At 36.2% G+C, this 21,331-nt stretch overlaps 1 protein-coding gene across 4 annotated transcripts in view; it reads left to right on the top strand.

The window, feature by feature from the left end:
- The window catches only part of Erich3 (glutamate rich 3), a 102,222-nt gene extending 86,589 nt beyond the window's left edge, over positions 1 to 15,633 (top strand). For all 4 annotated transcript variants that reach the window (XM_046443221.2, XM_058578923.1, XM_058578922.1 and 1 more), the window contains 3 exons: positions 8,128 to 8,253; positions 11,799 to 14,080; positions 14,767 to 15,633. In XM_046443221.2, coding sequence (XP_046299177.2) covers positions 8,128 to 8,253; positions 11,799 to 14,062 — 2,390 coding nt within the window. In that variant the 3' untranslated portion in view covers positions 14,063 to 14,080; positions 14,767 to 15,633. The remainder of the gene's footprint in view (positions 1 to 8,127; positions 8,254 to 11,798; positions 14,081 to 14,766) is intronic.
- Positions 15,634 to 21,331: the final 5,698 nt, after the last annotated feature.

Below are 21,331 nucleotides of genomic sequence, written 5' to 3'. Positions count from 1 at the left end.
CATCTCTGTTTTATTCTTATTAACCCTACCTGTTATTTTATATTCCAGAAGTATTTTATGACTGCAAATTTTATTTAAAATATGTTTCCAACTGCATAAGAATTCAGTTTTGTTCTATGGCTCATTGTCCTCAAAAGAACAAAATTTCTTGGTTTCAGAAGCCCAGAGTCAGGAAATACAAAACACACTGCAAAATAAGACACTAAGAAATAAAACAAAGCAAAGACAACATAATATATTCAGAATAGTGTAAAAGATTAATGCTATCAAAAACCCAAGGAATGGATATATTGTTACAGTTGAGCACTAATGCTTTTTAAATATAAATATTCAAGGAAATGATGTAATATACTTGTAAACACTTAAATAATGGATTAAGGGAAGTTATAAATATTCTCAAATTCTTTTATGTGAATAAAATTTTATAAGAACATTTCAGGTTAAAACCATCAGGTATTCACTGCATAGTTCATGCAGTTAATATTGATGTCAAAGAAAAGGTGAGTGATGACAAGCTTTTCTTTCTGAACTGAATTTTCAGTTAGATAGCTCAGGAAGAGAGGGACAGAGCCATGGTTATATGCTTAAAAGCACAGTTTATGTAAATTAGACCAGAAATCTTGTGAAGTCATAAGATCTAAATGAGTGTATTTTGTTTATATCTCTGACTAGACCCTTAGGTCAAAATGAAGTAAGGGCTGAGATAGTATATAAAAACCATTTCTTACATTTGTATGGTACTGAATTAATCATTTTTCTATTAGAATAAAAACTGTGATTATGTTAACAATAGATCTGTAGGCTCAACAATTACCTGCAAATAATGATGTTTTTGTAGTGTCTAAGCTAATAGACATTAATAATAAGCTAATTCAATTTAATATGAATTGTTTCACTTGAACATGGCAGTAGATAAATAAAATACAGTCACTGCTTTCATATCATTTAAGTTGATGGCATAAAATATTTTCCTTTTCATTATTTTATAATGTATTTTAATTGGCTTTGTCCTAGCAATCAACAGGTAAATTTTTATAAAAGATGTGTTATATATACAGTGAAGTAGATAAAGTATAAGATTATAATTGTTAGGAGCAATGAGAATAGTGTTCTTGGAAATTAATTCAGTATTATATAGAATATTTTATTTTAATATGTTTATTTTTTCATTATTTTTAATTTAAGCTCTCAACGCTTTGTGACATAATCTTTGAGTATATTCTAGTAGTGGAAAAAGCAGATACATTAACATATGAAGGTAATAAAATTTATATAATGTTATAAATAAAATAAAAATTTTAAGTTATAATTTAAAATGCATATGGAAGTGTTTTATATTTTTATATGTAAATCAAGAATAGTTATAGTGCTTGGGCAGGTCATTTAATGCTAAATAATGTGACAAAGGTAAAATGCAATTTTGTCATCATGTAGGCAGGATAAAATGGTCTTGATGAAAGAAGAAAATCATGTGATATAAGTTGAAGTCAAAATACCACTTTTGAATAAATTGTGGAAATATAGAGTTTGTTCCAATAGATTTCTTCTGTCAGTAAATATATGTTGGACGTTTGCTTTACGTCACACACTGTTCTTGTGAACATAATTGGAACCTGTCTACATGTTGTTTATATTCTAGGAAGGAAATATCCCTAACCAGTGGAAAATAGGCATGTAATATTGGGTATGTGGGATGTGCATTAGAAGAAAAAGCAGGATGAGGGGATGGAGTGATGGTTTGAAGAAGTGGTATTTTGAGGGGTAGCCTTGCTACTAAAGGGCATTTAAACAGAGATTTGAACAAAGCACAGAGATGAGTCTGCAGAAAGAGTACATGAAGCAGAGTCCAGCAGGAGCAGAGGGTGGGGGTTGGGAGCATAGTTGTGAATGAAGGATTTGGAAAGGAGGCCAGTGTGATGGGAGTGAAGTGGACAGGAGAGAGAATGGTGGTGTAATAAGAAGTGAGAGGAGCAAAGCTATAGGCCATGTGCTGGGATTTATTAGGAGATTGGATTCAAATGACATGATCTGGAAGTTTTGAAAAGATAGTATAAGATGATAAAACTCATCTTTGAACAGCTGTGACCTTGAGTTTGTAATAAATCCTGGGTTTTTGTGGGCCATGTTTCAATGTCAGAGGTAACACGAGACTATCTTTACTGTGTAGGTAGATGATGTAAATCATGGTGAGTTGTTGGAAAGATAATTGATAGGCCATACAAAGAATGATTGAAGCATAGGGATACTTTTCAAGGTGATTACAAACTTGGAATGAATTTGAGTATATCTTTATGTTGCTTTTATGGCTTTCTTAATTCTTATAAAAAGTTCTTGACACATTTTTTTTGGTATTGAATTGTAAAGGATTCTTAGCATGTTTTAAAGTGGGTTGTATTGTTTTGTTTTAAAACAAGCAGAGGAGAGGAAGTGAATTGAATGTTATTAACCATGTAAGATGGAGAATGTACAGGATGTATTGTCTTCCAATGAGGACACTTGTGTTTTGACATTTGAGAGCCTGGAAAAGAGAACTGATAATAAGGATTGATAATGATAAGTAAAGTAAGTACAAAAGAATAAAATGACATTTTTTTGTTTCATGACTTATAAATTTTAAAGTTATATGATTATATACACTAGTGTTTTTCACTTTCCTTCGACATTTTATGACTCAAACTCTCCCACAGACACTATTGACTAGAAAATATTTGGTACTCTAAACAACAAAATGAACAGATAAACAAAATTTATATATCTTCCATAATATAAAATAAGTTGAAGTTCTTAGATGATTTCTTTTACTTTCCTTCTTATTCTTTTGTGTTTGTTTCTTTTCATGTGAGCTGGGCAGTAATGACATCTGAAGCCTTATCATAGATAATAGGTAATTACAGGAAAGAAATACTGTGGCTTTGTTCTGCCCCTTTTAGCATTATCTTAACAGAGAAAAATTGCCTAGAAGATGTGGGGGTGGGGAGAAAGCAAGGAACAAAATGAGCACAGAAAAATTACAGAAGCATCAGAAATATCAAAATGCTACCCTGTAATGTGTCCACCTGCAAAATCATAACCTTCATCATCATCATCATTCTAAATAGTTAGTTTTTCTTCAACTCACACTTTCCGGGAAAGAATTTCTCTCTGAAGGTTTCCAAATTATCCACTTAAACCATGTAAATAAACAACTTCAAAAATGATCATAACTGTTGTTTTTAAATTTAGTAAATATTTGTGACTAATAATTCTATTTTCATCTTGACTAGTAGATATTAAAAAGTGAACTTTTAATATCCCATTTATGATAGCCTAAATTTTAAGATGTAGTGATTTGGTCTCTTTCCACCAAAACATTTAAATTATTGCAGTGTGTTTCTAAGTTTCTGCATTGACATAGCAGCAGTGATATGAAGGCTAAAAGTCAACCTTTAAGAATGTTAATCAGAAAAATTCTGTGAAATAGTAGTTGAGCTCAGATGTCTGAGGTCTCCTTCCTTCTGTTCTATTTGAAAGAGGAAAAAAAATACAAAAAAAATTGTCAATTTAAAAGATTTTTTAAAAGGTGAAAAAGTTTGCTCTTGAATCTGGGGAAATTACTGTTCAGGAACCACATAATTAAAAATAATTGCAACGTGAGGGCAAATTAGTAAAAAGATGTCAGGTGCTATCTTTAGTTTATCTCCCGTGAGAAAGAGGCATAGCCTCATGGACTTAAAAAAAGAGATAATCTTAGACCTTAAGTTAGAGAGTAGAAGTTAGAAGCTGTTGGGAAAGCAGAAAGATGTTCCTGAGACATCACAGAATTCTTCAGCATTGCCAACCCTCAGGGAAACTGTGGGAGGCAACACCAAACAGCAAATGGAGACCCTCAGAGGTAGAGGTCTCTCCCTGAAGTAGCAGAGACTCTTCCCACCCAAAGATGGCAGCGCCAGATTGGGGGTCTGGCTGGCAGCTTCTGCAATCCTAAAGTCATTAACAATGGAATTACAATTCTGCCAAGAGGACTCCAAACCGCCCCCCTTCCTTTCCTTTCCCCTCTAGCTCTTGGGTCACTAAATTGGAATCGGTAACTACTTCAGCTTAATGCTTCTGAGAAAGATATGCATCCAACTGGAATTTGAGAGCATCCAAGAAGCAAATCACACTCTTTCAAAGGAAAATACAAGAATAACAGCTCTCATTTTTGTATGAACATAATTAGTACTTTTCATAATAAATAAGGACATAAAAATAATTGTAATAATTTTATAATTTAGAAGGTCAGTTTATCAGATAATTATTATTTGCTATGTGTCTTTCTTTCCAGCATCACAGAGTAGAAGTTGTTGAATCCACATGTGATGATACATATAATAAATCAAGAAATTATTCACAAAATATAATTAACTAAACCACCCCAATTGTAGGTATAAAAGCAGTACTCTAAATAATTTTTGTGTCTAAGAGATTAATACAACTCCCTAGATTATTAATTATACAGTTATTAGAAACAACAAATGGTTTTTATATGGTGATCAATTTCAAACTATTTCCTCAAATAACTCAAAATATAACAATTACCAAAAAAATACTTAATAAAGAATAATAAATGAGCAATACATATAGTCATACTTCCAGGGATGTATCAGAAGGGAAGGTATAACAGATATGGAGTGTATAAGAAAGTGGGATAAATGAGAAGTCAATCCAAGTATTTGAATAGAAAATCAAATATAAAGATGCTGATAATTTTATGAGATTAAATTCTAAACTGAATATAGAATGTATCAGAATCCTAAAGATAATGTTAAAGCTGACTTGAAAGAAATAGTATTGAGTGATATAAAATTCTTTATAACAGCAGCAGCAACAAAACTATAGCAAAAGAAAAGTGAAAATATAAAGAGAGTTTTCCAACATCTATATGACAAAGGGCTGATATACATGATACATAAAGAGTTCTTACAAATCAAGAAGAAATAAGCAACCACTCTACCAGAAGAACATAATTTCCAGCATGTAGCAGGAAATTCACAAAAGGAAGCTAACCTACTAATATTGAAATATCTTTTTAATTTTTATCAAATACTAAAAGAATCTTCAAAAATTATGGAATTGTTGGCAATTATGTAGGGAAATAGTTCTCTTGATGATTTACAGGTAAAATAATTAATTGGTATTTCTTTTTAAAAACATATTTAAAAACTTATCAAACATTTCTAAAAGGTTCTTTTTGACCCAGGAATTCAAAATCTAATAATGTATCCTAAGGGAATGGTCAAAAATATGTATACCAATGATTCAAAGTATTTTAAATAGCTGTATCAAAACAAATTAATGAAAACAACTCAATATTCAACAAGAGGCAATTTTTAGTGAACTAAATTTAGTAGGACTTTATTAGAACATCCTATTTGTTATTAAATAATCTTTTTACTTATTGATATAAAAGAATAAAATACAATGCTAAATGAAAAACATGGAATATAAAATGCTAACTACAGTAAGAGTTCAGTAAAAAATACTTGAAAATCCATCCAAATGTTTACTAGTTGTTATCTCTGAGTGGCAGAACCATGGATAATTTTTGTTTCCTTCTTTGTACTTCTTTGTCTTTTCAAGCTTTAAATAAGGAATATATGTTATTTTCATATTTAGGAAAAATACAATATATATATTATTCTGAAATATATTCGTTTTCACAATAGAAAGGCTAACATATATTTTGGCATTTTGTACAGTATCTTAAAGAATCCCACATCATTTGAGTGGAAAAGGTGCATTTCTAAGAAATTCTCTGCATGAGACTATTCCATTTTGCTAACGCTGTGAGAACTGACAATTACCTTTGCCTTTAGTGGACACCTTTATAGAGCAGTAAAGGACAGGAGCCTTAAGAGATGAAGGGCTAAACAGATGGAGGGAACAAAGTGATAAGTCACATTGCTGACACAGGAGTCTCAGCGTGCACAGTCCTCTATTCCTAGGGGTGGAAAAGAGTTGAGGTTAGACACTGGCCAAGTTCTTGCTTTTAAGTTTCAGTTTCAGAAGAACATCTGAGAAAAATGTCCAAGTGAGGCCTTTTCTGGTCTAACACCTAGGAAGTCCTTGATACTTAGGCCAGAGTCCCATTCTCGCTAAACCTGAAATCGGCAACACCTAACTATACAGGCTGTCATCTACTTCCAAAGCCTAAGCCTCCAGGGCGAACCAGCAGATGTGGGAAGTGGTGATTACAGTGCCGAAGCAGTTAAGAAGCGGCACTGTCCATTCCGAGTGAGTTGTCATTTTTAGCTTATGCTAGTACTACTGTTTGGCTTCTTAGAATAGTCTTTTGGTTCAATAGCTGCTAACTGCTTAATTATTGTTTATTATTATTATTTCAAGTCATATTTTTTACAGCCTGTAGACTACTTGGAAAAGACATAGATGTTTTGTTGGCAACACTTCATATAATTGCTACTAAGTCTGACTCCCCTCCCCTGGTCCTACCATCCTTGTGATTTCCATCGCTCAGTCAGCAGAATGAATTTATATGCAAAAAACAAAACCACTACTTATTTAGACTTTTTAGATATGTGGTATTCACATTATTATAGTGTGAATTATATATGTGCTATGTTTATAAACTCCCTGAAATAAAAATGGACTTGAAAACAAATCCATCTGTAACAATTGCCACGAGTTGATGTCATCTTTGAACTACAGTATTATAAGGATATTTTTTTTTCATTTGGTCTATTGAATGAATTAGGAAAGTGATATTCAAAAATTTAAAAAGAGAATATATTTGAACTAGATAATGTTCCTCTTTTCATTTCCATGTTTGTCTTGAGAGTAATAGAGTTAGTTAATGTTCCCCCACTAAAACCTACTTGAGGCTGATATCTCACTATTTGTTTCCAAACAGAGAGATTAGTAAGTCATTATGTCTTAGTTATTCACTTTAAGCAAGAGATGACATTCTAGTTCTGTTTCTCTCAAAGCATAGTCCTTAGTTGTGTCATAATATCACAGGAAAACAAAGGCAGCCAGGCGGGAAGATGGGAGAAAGGAAGGGAGGGAGGAGTGAGTTTTGAAGAAATGTTTCTACCCCAGAAGGCAGATCTAGATCTAGTGTTACTGGAGTGAACTTTTCTTAACCAGAAGGTGGCATGACAGTAGATACAGGGGATTTAGATACATGGATCATCAGATGACAGCAAGGGAGGTAGAAAGGGAATTGTCAGAAACTAAGCACAAACTTACCTGACTTGACAGTTTTGCATAAATCACACTAGTTAATAATACTTATGATGAATGCTCACCACTGTCACCATCTTCATCACCACCATCATCATTACCACCACCACCATCATCATCACAGCTAGTATTTATCAAGTGCATAGACAATTGAAAATAAGTAGAAGATGAGCATTCTCTACAGACATTACTTCATTTATCCTCCCAATAACCATCGACTTGCTTATTTCTTTTTGAAGGATGGATAAACTGAGACTTAGGCCAAAAACTTGTCCAAGATGGTACAGTTAGTATGAAATATGTAACTGGAACTAGGTCTCTATGGACGTGAAGTCCATGCTAACAACCAGCTATAGATAACACAGTGTCTTTTTTTCTATTAAATTTATAGGCATCATGTAATAGCTTTTTATTGCTTCTGTCCATATGGAGTGAGTATTGCGGGGTCAAATCACTAAAATATACTAATGAATGAAATGCTCGTAGTGTAGTCAGCTCTGGAAGTTTTAGAATTGTAAAAGAGTGGCGATGACTGGTGTCATAAAAGCCATAACATACGTTTCTAACATACGTTTCTAGAAAATAAAAGGCAATCAAATTGCTTTTCCAATCATTTCATTGCATGTGCATTTGGCAAAAGGTCACTGCTTCTGGCTGTTGTCTTTTTCAATACAGGTATTTCTTTGCATGTGTCTCTTTACTTCACGATCTTCTTTTATGCATTGTGTTTCCTCTTTTGAAATCATAGCATGGGAGTAGTTTAATCTTCATAGATTTTAAAGGCAAGGTCACATTTTAATGTGAATGCATTTAAATCAACCCCACTTGCTTGAATGATGTGAAATAACTCAGCAATGTTCCCATGACCTGCTTTTAAACCTTTTGATATTTTATATGATCTCCAATCAGTTGGACAGATAATAAGTGAAGCCTTGGCACCGGGCTGCCACTGCCACTATGACGCCGTGTCTGATGTTAGCAGCACAGATGAGGGGGGGAAGCCCACGTGGAAGCTGGAGATTGGCACAGGTGGAGGTAAGGACACATCATTACCTAGGAAAGACCTTCAGAAATCTTCTGCAAAAGATGGATCGTTTTCATTTTTCATCTTCCTGTTCTTATTTCTTCCTCGGCCACTTTTTTTTTTCTTTTCATCTAATGAATATGATTGCAGGATGTGGTTCAGAGACCGATAGGGGAGTTTAAAACTGGTATCAGCTATGAATGTTGCTATTTTTTTAAATACATTGATATCTAACAATTTTTTAAAAAGAACTTTGGGTTCTAAAATTCTGATAGGGATTTTCAGATGAAATCTTATTTTATAGCCGTTTCCATGTAGTTGACCAAGTAGATGAATTTTCCTTAACTGACCCAGTTGGAGACACCAAGAGGCAAGGCACATCACATTTCACAATGATTCATTTAAAATTCTCTTTCTTTCTTTCTTTCTTTCTTTCTTTCTTTCTTTCTTTCTTTCTTTCTTTCTTTTCTTTCTTTCTTTCTTTCTTTCAATTAGGAAAAAACTTAATGCCATCCACATGTGACCTGTCTCTTCATAATGAGTATTCTAACTACAAGATTACCAATGAGAGATTTATTTAACAGACCATGACTCATAGATATTTGGTCAGATTCCTTGTCCTTAACACCAGTCCTTCTTATATTTTGTGAATGGCTTTTTATAGGTTCTGATTGGAATATATGTGTGTGTGTGTGTATATATATACATATATATTTCCCTTGCCTCAGGAATGTCATATGTATACGCATATAGGGGTTATTATTTTAATTCATCATATGATTACATTATCCCACTTCCCATTTTTGTTATCAAACACATTTGATATTTTACCCTACTTCCAAGCAAATAGCTTAGCTAGCCACAGTTTCGTGGATGCTGGTAGAAGACACAAGGTGAGATCCATTTCCCTGGCACAACATGAAGAGGGCCAGGTGGCATTTGAATAAGCAGTGTGTTACAGGAGCGGACCCTGGAGCTTTTGCAGTGCACATTCTGATAAAGGAATTCCGGTACGCTCCTCAATCATTCCTTTTTCAATGCAGCCATAGTAGTTATTGATCAAGTCTAATTCAAGCAAGAAAATCAATTAATTGTGAGATGTAGGGGGAAAGGGTTTGGAGGAATGATTTGGTAGGGTTTTCTGTGTGTTGGCACTGTCCTGAGCATTTTATAGAAACTCTCTTATTTGCTATAAAGATAATTCTGTGAGCCAATCATGACAATTCCCATTTTAATGATATAAAAATGAAGGACTAGAGAGGTATTGTTTCCCGAGTTCATACAGCCAGTAAGTGGAGAACTGGCATCCTCACTCAGGTCTGATTGCCACATACACTCCATTAAAACAAATTGCCAGTTTATGAATAGTGCTTGCTCTCTTATACTAATTTTTTTTTTCCAAAAGCTCATGAAGTTTCAAAAAACGTGTGTCATGTTTTTATACTGATATTTCTTAGAAAGCCTTCAATTACTCTCTTTCCCTTGCCTCAGGAATGTCATGCACGACTTCCCTGTAGTGTGTACATTCACATAATAGCTCAGCTGGATTCACTGGTGCTCTCTCCCTCAGAATTTAGACACAGTGTATTATTACATGTGACTAGGCAATTTTATTCCCTTGTTTTCCTGAATGCTCTTTAATTAATCCATAAATTTAGAGGCCAACTCTCAAAAAACAGAATATTTTAAACTTTTTCGTAACTGACTTTTTAATGATATTTTCATGCAGGAATTTGAACAGCAAGATATAACATTAAAGAGACTTGACACACATTGTAGTTTCTCATTGTTTCAATGTAGTTTTGTTTCCAATGTAGTAATAATCTGTAATGAAATAAAATGGACCATATTCTCAGATGAACTTGCTACATGTTCTCTGAGTATATAATTTGGGTCCACATTACATTTCCCTTTGGGAGCTTTTAGGTACAATTTAGAAATAATTGCTGTTATGCACAGAGGACCACCATAAAAGTCAACCTCAGACCCATGGATAAACCTGAAATTTCTATTTTATTCTTCTTAAATAAGACTCAAGTTACTTTCCAAATATATTATTAAGGGAAATGTCATATCAGTTATGATTACCTTACCTCAAAATAGTCTGTCATAGCAGCTGGCAAGAGACTGAGGGAATGCAGCAAAGATAGCCATGTTTTGGATTAGGAGAAATAATAGGGTGGCAACAGTCTTGAATGGAGTGTAAGAAAAGACAAGAAATCAGAAAAAGGCATTTAATTTCTGTTGAATTGTGCATATTGGTGTTGCCGGTAAGAGAGCCAGCCAGGTAAGCAAGTGAGAAAACAAAGGTACACTTGCTGACTTCATGAGTATACAGGATTGTTAGAGATTGACACCCAGATATGGTAACTTATTTGACAGCATCTAACCCAGGGTCTTTTATAATTGAAAAAGTTTAGATGAAAAAAAAAAGTATTAAGAAGACAATTTTTGAAGCTTCTACCATCATCAATACTATTCTTCATCTGAAAAATTTAAGTTTTGGGTATTTGGCATGACATGAATTTACTTATTTTGCATGCATCATTCAAAAAATGTGTTTTTGTTTAATAATAAAATCTATTTGAGGCTTTTTTCTTTCTTTCTTTTTTTTTTTGTGGTGCTGAGGATCAAACCCAGGGCCTTGGGCATGCAAAGCAAGCACTCTACAATGGAGCTACATCCCCAGCCCATATTTCAAGCCTTTTTGAGAATGTAGCAAACCTAATATTTTTTGAAATGTAATAGTGAATACATGTCAATTGGCCAGGGAATCATGGATGAGCACTTATGAAATACTTCAAGAAAGTTATTTATGTAGAAAATTATGCCCGAATACAAAGTCTTCTCTTGCTCTGTGATTCTATTTTGCCAAAGACAAATCAATTTCTGAACATAGATGGTAGGTATCCTGACCTATAGTACAAATTGGTGTCTTTAGTAAACAAAACAAAACAAGAAACCCAAAACCTGACTTTGAGCTACAAGATTTTTTTGATATAGTATCTTAAAATACTTAAAGTATTATGTGCTATGATTACCGTTTCTATGTCATGACTGTGTTGCTATATACCCACACAGCAGAAATGTAGTCAGAAGGCAGTCATATTATGCTACATTATGGTGCTATAAGAAATGGTGATTTTTAAGAAAATAGAATGCTGTTTTTTCTTATTTTAAAAAATTTTCTGTAAGTCAATATTTCAAGTAAAATTAGGGGGTTTGAGAGAGGATTTACTGATTCTAAAACATAGGGACATGAAAGCTTTTTGTTTGCTTATTTTCAGCATTTCTGATGTTCATTTTTTCTTTAATATCAATGTATCCATTAAATTTGAAAGCATTTCTTTTTATAATGAAAGGCCATTATTAAAACATTGTACATATTATACTCCGTGGCATCATAGAACCAACTGAGGACAAGTTTTATACATAATATAAATCTCCTTGGTAACATATTAAATCTCTTCTAAATATTATGTAAGTTTATATATATTACCTTCTCCTTTGTTCACTTTGATTAAAGTAACCTTGTTTTCTACCCTTATTTTTATAGCACCCAATAGGAATTTTATAGTGGAGGAAAGGGCACCCTTCCACTCGGAGAAGGAATCTGAGCAGGTCACACTGCAGAAGAAAGAAGCAGGGGAGGAAGTTACTGCTGCTCCCCAACACCAGGATGCAGAGCTCAGGGATGGGGTGGGCATTAAGGAGGCTCCCCTGGGGGCGTGGCAAACAACAGCAGGGCCTCTAGCACTTGCAGAGCAACCCACAGAGAACAGCAAGGTGCCTCTGTGCATGGCAAGTTGGGCAGAGGAGGAAGCAGAAGGGGATGGAAGGCAGGGCCCAGAAGGGTTCAAAGCCACAGGAATAGCAGCAGGAAGAGATTCTGTGGGTCTGAGTGAAGGAGAGGTTCCTCAAGAGCAGTCCCTGAGGCAAACTGTACTTGGGACAGAGCAGGCAGGTTCTGAAGGGGAGCAGGATATGGAGGGGGGAGTGCTTACAAACACCACAGCCCTGAGCACAGAGCATATTCAGGAGGCAGCTGCCCTGAGAGAGCCACCAACAACTCCAAAGATGGAAGTGGCTGACAGAGGGGTGGCTTTGAGTGAGGCAGGGCCTCCAAAGCCAGATGTGGACGCGAGTGAAGAGGAAGCACTCACAGAGCAGGAGGACATGGGACCCATTGAAGACACAGCATCTGAGAGAGAGGATGGTTCACAAGAGGCAATAGTTGGGGGAAAGGAACCAGGCAAAGAAAGGAAGGAGGTTCTGGAAACAGAACCCACCTTGAGCATCTCCACTGGAGAGGCAGGGGCAAGGCAGATGGGGCTTTCAGAGGGCAGCCCAGAAGAACTCTGTGAGGAAGGTGCAGCCAGGGCGGAGACTGGGAGTGAGGCAAAAGATGATAAGGAAGACAGGAAGGAACCGAAGGAACCATTACCAGAAGAGTCAGAGGCAGCAGGAGAAGGGAGGAAAGCGGAGAGCCCCGGAACACCTCTGAGGGAGATTGGATCTGAGAGAGAAGAGGTGACAAGGTCAATTGCAGCTAAGGATGAAGACACTTTAGAAGAGGAGCGAAAACATAAAGGGGAAGAGGGGGAAGCAGTGAAGGAAGAGAGATCTGAGGAACAGACCAAAGAGCCTGAAAATGAAATAGAATCGGATGCTGAGGATGCAGAACCCACAGAGACAACTGAAATGACTCAAGATTCAGGGCTTCTAGAAGATTCACTGAAAGAAAGACAGGTGACCTTGTTTGAAGTAACACATGGATTTGAAAAGTCACTGGAGAAAATAACAGCTCTGAGGAAAGAAGAAAGAGGGGAAAGCTTGAATGAAGCTAGCGACACAGAGCACAGGGACAGAGCAGGGCTGCTGGGCCAGCAGAATGTGGCTCTACCAGAGCAGGGGCAGGGACCCCACCATGATGGAGAGGGCACATTAGAGGCTGCAAAGTGTGCAACCCAGGACCCAGATTGCCTTGCAGGAATGCAGACAAGGGACGAAGAAGAACCTTTTCAGGGGCCAGGAGGAACAGGGGTCATGATGATGACCGAGGAAGATGTTCCTGAGGGAGATTCCATGATAGTGGAAAAGTTTAGTGAAGAAGCGGTGGGTGGGGACCCAGAGGAGGAGGAGGAGGAAGAGCACACTCTGGGGACAAGAGTGACAAGGGTGATAAAGGACAGCAACACAGAGGGGGATGGGGCGACAAGAGGAGGAGCAGTCCTGGCTGAGGAAGATCTATATCCAGGAGGAGGAGCAGCAGAGAGGAGGGAGGTGTTGGCAGATTCAAAGACAGCTAAGGGGAAAACAGTAGCAAATAGAGCCTCCTCCTTCTCAGATGTTGCTTGGGAGGAAACATGGCACAGAGGGGATGAGGCACTGGGTAAAACAGCAGCTGCAGAGAGGGTGGCAGCCGAGGAAACAGGGCTGAGCAGGGAAGAGGTGACAGTGACATCAGCAGCAGAGCCTGGGGAGGGAGTTCTCCAGGAAACTTTCCATCTGGAGGGGCAGGGCCAGCGGCTAGGACAGGGTCAAGAGGGAGGGGAAGTGGAGGCCACTCAGGGTGTGAGGTCGCTGGGAGAGGGTGAAGGAGCAGGGAGCATTGATGGGAGGCAAGAGTCAGGAACAGCTGAAGAATTCAGACAAGGATCATCACAGGAGAGGGAGGTAGAGTTGAGCGGAGGGAGTCTAGAGGCAGTGGCAACACTTTCCGTGAAGCCTGAATTCTCTGGAACCCAAGAGGAACAAGAGCATATGGTTCAAAGAGAAAGTGAGAGTGCAGATGTTCCCCTGAACAACGTGAAGGACTAGGAGATTTTGTGGCAGACGGTGAGTTTAAGTCTGATCTGTTTGCGGATGGAATAGAAATCCTGCCCGTGGTCCTCCTCTCCTTGGGGCTGGCTGGTCCCTTTATTGGTGTTTGCTGTGCACACATACACACACAGGCTTCCCCCCTGTGGTACTGAGCCCCAGCCAGCAGGAGGGTGGCTAGGGGAGTTGGAGGAGGGTGGCTAGGGGAGGTGGAGGAGGGGCCAAAGCACACACAGAATCCCCCTCCAGTCACCTTTCCTACTCAAGTCCTATTCTGTTCTTGCAAACACATCTCCCTGAAGCAGGAGATCTGTGTCTCTCTGACAGAGCCCTAAAGTTGAAACACAGGAGAATGTGTCTCCAAGTCCAGACATAGAAGCAGAGAATCAAACTCTCTAGAATTCATTCCATTTTAGTGTTTTAAAGGATGGAATGCAGATTGTCAGTGATCAAGTGCTTTTGAATGGGCTCTCTGCCTTCATTTCTGCAGTATTATAAAATTTTATATATGCATATATAATTTTACATATATAAAATATAAATATTATATATTTACTTAATATATAATACTTCACTATGTAAGTATGGAAGAGTGAAGTGAAAGACAAAAATTTACTTTTTTGCTGTCTCCTGGTATTTCCTTGATGTCTCCTATTTTGAGTGATTCTATTCATAATATTACTATCCTTTTTGTTATTTTTCAGGGTATTTTAAAGATTTCTTCTGGAAGACATAAAGGCTGGAGAAAGATTCACCCAAGCATCTCACCAAGACTCTATTTTTTTTTTTCTTTAAACACTGTGCTTGTCTGAGATGGTTCCTAGTCTGTCAGTGACCTCAGTAATCACTTTCAGAATAGCTCAAGCAGATCTGCAAGAACCCCATAGAGGTAGTGGTTCCAAATAGAAAACTGAGAAGCTATTATAAATTCTGTACAGATAATGTGTCTACATTCAAATCAGATTGATGGTTTCAAATGTTTGACTTTTACCACAGATCACTGGAAGGCCCGTACCTGATGCCTGGGGTTTGTTTAAATTCTTTTTTTTTTTTATTTTACATTCAAATATTAGTCCTAGTTTTATACACAGGGGTTTTATTTAAAATCTATACCTTGGTACTTTAATGACACAGGCTGTGAAAATGAGCTCTAAAGGACCTTCTATGTATACTCCAGACTAAAGATCGCTCCAAGCCTCCGAGTCCTTCCTGAAAAGGATTCCAAGCATGTCTATTCATTTACACTCGGAAATATTCATTCTTTCTATTTATGCCAGTCAAGTAAAGTGCAAATCTTATTTCAAAATGCCCTTTGTTTTTGCATGTGTTTCTGTAGTTCTGCTTTCTCGGGTAGCTACTAGTAAAATGGTAGCTTGCAGCATTTTATCCCGGTGGCCTCATTTATGGGTCTGCTCAAGTTTAAATCAAAATTCTGAATAATTTAGATAAGTGGAATAAATATAATAATTACAGCAGGTAGATGTGGTCCATCAGCACATATGCTGACATTCTAGACTTGATGTCATTCAGTGAAAAAGAAACTTGAATAAAATTAGTGTGCTGCTCATCTTCCCAAGTTCTGTTATTTCAAACCTGCCAGCTCTTCTGGGTAGTTTATAAGAGATCAACAGTTCACTATTGCTTTCTAAATTAACACCACCTGGTATTATTTTCTACTTGAGCATCAGCATGTCCCCAGGGGTTTCAATTTCCTCCAAGACATCTACATAGCACACATGTTGGGCCACCTTTTCTGCAGGAGAGGAGGTGAAAGAGGATGTCCCAAAGCAGTGATTCTCCAACTGGAAGACATATTAGTCTTTCGTGGGGCACTTTTCATAAATGTCTGTACCCTTGGCCCCACCAGAGCATCAGATTGAGTTCATTTTAAATGGACCTACATATCAGTATTAAAAAAAAAATGAAGTTGGGCACAGAATGCTGCTCGAGAGGCTGAGTTAGGAGGATCTCAAGTTCAAAGCCAGCCTCAGCAAAAGCGAGCCCCTAAGCAACTCAGTGAGACCTTGTCTCTAAATAAGATACAAAATAGGGCTGGGGATGTGGCTCAGTTGTTGAGTGCCCCTGAGTTCAATCCCCATATCCCTCCTCTCCCCAAAAAAGAGAAAAGAACTAACAACAACAACAAAAATCTTTCCCTTTGATTCTACATGGAACTAAAGTTAAGAATTGCTGCTCAAAACCATATAATCCATTGGTTGCCTTCTACTCTATGCCCCTAGGGACTAGGCATGATATTGTTACAGGTATTTTTCACTTTAATTAATGGCAAAGTCATTCAAAAATCAAAAATATGCTGAACCAAATGGATTAGATAATGGATTTGTTCTTTAATCATGAACAGTATTGACATCACCTGGAATTTGTTCCTGGCTTTTTCTCATACCTACTAAGTTAGAATTGTGGGTGGAATTTTTAAAAAATCCTCTGGTAATTCTGATGGATAACAAAGTCTGAAACCTCTATCATGGGCTATTGGTTGTACCGAGGATTAATCTCAGAAAATGGATTGCAGGAGCATTGTGAACTTTCTGCTTTGTCTCCCTGTCTCTCTTTTTCTTTCTCTCTGTATCTTTTTATTGCTTTCTCTAAGAATTGGTAATAACCATAAAAGTGATGAATTCAACCTAAAGTTTGGTCTTATTATGATCGTATTAGAGTATACACGGATTCGTCTACCCACCCCCTATTGAAGATGAGTATTTACCTCTCCCTGCACATCATAGGGCTCCTTCATTTGCCTGGTGTTCTATGAGTGGATTTCATCTACTTTACATTTAGTTTCATTCATTACCAAGCTACATTTCTCTGGAGCGCTATGATTTCATCCTCAATATTATAGAGCACTTTGAATACAAAGCACCTTATAAGAAAGATTATAAACTTGTTGATCACATTGAAAAATGAGTTTTGCACAATGTGCTAAATGGAAATTGCATTGGATTATTTTTATATTCAACACATTCTATCAAAACATTCTGTAACATAATTCTACAATCTGCATGTGGGTTTAACTGTGAAATTAAGGATTGTGATATTTTGATTAAGTGAATTATTTCTCTGCAGATACCACATTGATAAAATTATGTGTATGTTCAACCAAACTCATATTTTTCCTAGTTTATTCATTATTTAAAGCAGAAATAAATAATATATTTACAGGTATTATATGTCAATTGTTCTTTGTAAATAAGACTTAACTTTTAAAATCTTTTGTATTCTTTCCTTCCTTACAAAAGTTGAATTATAAGAGCAGATAAAAGAGAATTAATTTTATTGGTCTATATTTTTGAGAGTATGTGTTTATACTGACTGTCTACATTTATATGTTTTTCACATATGTGGGATAATGTTAGAGAGGAAATTATTTCCACTATTTTATTGATAAGTAAACAAAAGCTCAATATAATTAAATGGCTTATCTAAAATCACAGTCAATATCAGGTCATCTGAATCTAAACTCTAAAAAAATAATATACAATACTTCTGGGAAGAGTTATTCTAGACACTAAGGCACTCAACGTGAATCTACATATTTTTGTTTACTTATAGAAGGGACAAAAAAATCTAATATATATCATCTAATACTAAGAAATTAGTTCTATTTCTAGCTAGTGTTAATCAAAGAACAAAGTAGATTTAAACAATTCAAGAGAAAAATAGATAACCAATGGAAATGTAGGAAGAATTAGGATTTCTACTTGAATTTCCTGAATTCAGCCTTTTCTATGGCTTTATAAACTCTTATGCTGTAAATCTGAAGAATAGTTGAGTTCCTTAACCTTTCTAAAATCAAGAATTTTGCCACAATTATTGCCCTTGGAAAATTATTGTTTGAACAAAGAAAAGAAAACTGTAAGGAACATTCATCTAGTGAGTGAAATATCCCAACAGATTCAAGGACAGCCCAGAAGAGGCCACTTCCGACCTTGGGTAATATTTCCTCCCAGGCTTCTGTACCACTCGATTGTGTCATTTAAAAAAAAAAAAGAAAAAAGAATTCTCTGCCACCTTGGCTAGCAGAAGAAGTACAAGAGCACAAGGAATAAATATGGCTGGAATTCTTTAAAAGTCACTCTCAAACTCACCTATATTTTTTATATTTTGTTCAGGTTTTTTTTTTCCTTCCTTCAAATATGCCCAGTGACAGGAAATCTATGCTTTTCAAAATAACTGGAAACTCACTCTATGAGATAAGCTGGTGGACATTTGAGACCTCACATGCCTTTTGTCATTCTTTCTAGACATTTCAGACTATTTAGTAATCTGTGCAGCCCTCCCAATATTTTGGAATATTGCTATCTTTCTCCATTTTTATTAAGGAAAATAAGGTACACAGAAGATTCCTGAGACAAATAAACTGATGCCAAAGTCTGCCTCCTCTGCAAATATTTCTTTGTCTTTATTAAGCACCTACTTATAATTAAAGGTTATGTTAAAGACTCCTAAATTAGAGGAGAAACCTCACAGTTGTTCAGGAGCTTGGTGTTAATGTGACAGACTTCAAACTAGTGTTAGTGTGCCCCAAAGGAAGTCAGAACTTTTCATGGGATTCATTGGCAAATGTACTTCCAAAGTACTTTTCTTAAAAACCGACTTCAGAACCAGCCTGTGGTGGAAGTCTTCCATGTTGCCAGTCTCGCACTCTCTCTGCACCGCAGAGGAAAACTCTTCATTCTCTTACCAAGTGTACTGTGGCTCAGTGGCCCCTAAATGACAAAGGAACAACTTGAAATATGATGTAGGGGTTGAGAAAAGGAAAGATTTTAATCAGTGGTTAGCAAATCCTTCTGTGAGTCAAGTGATTTCCAATTCTTTGTTTTCAACAAAACTAAATGAAGATCTGACTGAATCGTCAGCTGATTAACCATTAAATTTTTTCTTCATATTTTATTTGTTTATGAGTTTTGGTAAATTACTCAGAAGGAGTTCAAAGAAGAGCACTGCTGCACAACTACTTCCATTCCCATCCACTTATTTATGTGACATGCATAAACACTATGTTTTTATGTGTATAAAAATAAAATTCAAATGTTCACTCATTCTAGCAGTAAATAATATTTGTTCACAGATCTACAAACTAATTAAAAATAGAAATCACTGTCTTCAAAGATGCATTTCTCCTTTTGTTTTTTATGTGTAATATTTCCCAAAATTTATAATGTATATTGCCCTGGTCAAATGTATATTGCTAATAATTGCAACGATAGCTCAGCCAGAAAAATTTAACATATAAAGCCTTATGGTCACAGGGCTTTTTAAAAATTAAATTTTAATTTATATAATAATTTAGTGGCAGGGAAGTATGACAGGGAGATCAATAAAAGACTTAAAACTATAAAAATATACTGCAGTAGCATAAAATTCTGTGGGAAAAGTGGTATGGAAATGTAAGTTTAAAAAAGAAGAGTGCAACGTGTGGTATTTGTCTTCCTGTGCCTGGCTTATTTCACTTAACATAATGTCCTTCAGGCTCAACCACGATACTGTAAATAACAGAATTTCATTCTTTTTAGAGTGCAATAATATTCCATCATGCCTGTATACCACTTTTTCTTTTTCTTGATGGATACCTAATTTAATTCCCTTTCTTGACTATTGTGAAGAGTACTACAATAATATGGGATGCAAATATGTCTTCTTCGACATCCTGATTTTCTTTCTTTTGGAAATTAGAAGAGTGGAATTTTGAAACATTTTGCAAGCCCTTTTAATGTCTGGCTAAATAAAAGACATCTGGATTCATACTTTTGCTTTTCCACTCAATCTTCTGTGCTATTACATGTTCTGTAGCCCCTGGAAAACACTCTTGTATACTCATTAGATTATCAAAGTGCAAAAGGCAAATAATGTCTAAATATTATAAAATAATTTTGTTATAAAAATAATTACGAACCTGCAAGGTTTTTAGAATGATACTTTGAGAAAGGGAGAGAAACTAGAGAGAGACTGATTGTCAAGTATGAAACAAAGTTAAATGTGACAAGTAAGTTCTAGGGTTCTACAGCACAGTAGGGTGAGTACTGTGTACTGTGAGTACAGAGAGAGTACTGACAGAATTTCAAACTCTCTGGAGGTATATGCACAAAAATATTAGAGTGTATTTTTATAGTGTGTTTCAAAACAGCTAGAAGAAAGAGCTAGAAGAAAGGGTTCCGAATGATCCCAACAAATGATAAATATTTGAGGCCATTAATGTGATAATTACCCTGATTTGGTCATTATACATTCTATACATGTACTGAAATAATACACTGTACCTCATAAATATGTATTGTTATTGCCAAGTAAAATTTAAAAATAGGTTGTTGCTGACATGTACTACATATTCCTATATAAATATTTACATAACATTAAAAAAATAAGATTTTCTAATGCTAAGGCAGAACTTGGTCATGTTCATTTGCAAATGGATGTCTGAGGCCAGGTTCGCCAGGAAATGACTCTGGAACAGAAGTTCTTATGCAGGTTTATTGGGACGCTCCCTAAGAACAATTCTGTGGGAAAGTAAGGAAGCAGAACTGGGCTGAGAGAAAGGATGGGCTGTGAGGTAGTCACCAGTGAGGCTGCTGCCCATCCCTGGGGAGCTCCAGGGCTGCGATCGCCAAACGGAGGTGAGGGAGCAGACCTCAGTTTCCATGATCAACCAATTGGTCCCTGTTTGTTGCTTCTTTAGGTGGGAAGTACAACTGGGGCTAGGTGGTCTCTTTAGTCAAAAGCAGTTCCTGTGGAGAAATTCAGATACTACACCTCACTCCAGGTAACTGGGGGATGAATGTATCTACTGTGAAAGGGGCATCCGGGTGGCACCCCAGAGCACCCACTGAAGAGATGAAGGTGATATCAAATTGCTATGGCATTTTTATTACATCAGACTCGTGTAGAAAAGAGATGTGACCATTTTATCTTAAAATGTCCTATTTTATCATAGCCTAGAAATTATATCTGTGAATACTATTTAAACTTACAAATAGTTTTAGATGTCAATGAAAAAAATGTGTGAGAGAGTACTGACAGAATTTCAAATTCTCTGGAGGTATATGCACAAAAATATTTGAAGAGTACTGGTATAAAGGAAAAGGTGAAAGTCCACTGCTGTGTTTTTCAAGCTACTTGGCATGACAGTCATCACAAGTTAGTTGCCAAAATTTTGATTAATGTGCCAAATTTTTTTTTGGCTGCATACCACTATAGTGATAGTATATGTCTGTCAGCACATTAATGAATGGGTCATGCAGCTTGATGTTGCTA

The sequence above is a fragment of the Marmota monax genome, unplaced genomic scaffold, assembly GCF_021218885.2.
Source record: "Marmota monax isolate L192 unplaced genomic scaffold, Marmota_monax_Labrador192_F-V1.1 WCK01_AAM20220418_F8-fsc00046, whole genome shotgun sequence".
NCBI lineage: Eukaryota > Metazoa > Chordata > Mammalia > Rodentia > Sciuridae > Marmota > Marmota monax.
This window is presented reverse-complemented; position numbering and strand designations above follow the sequence as displayed.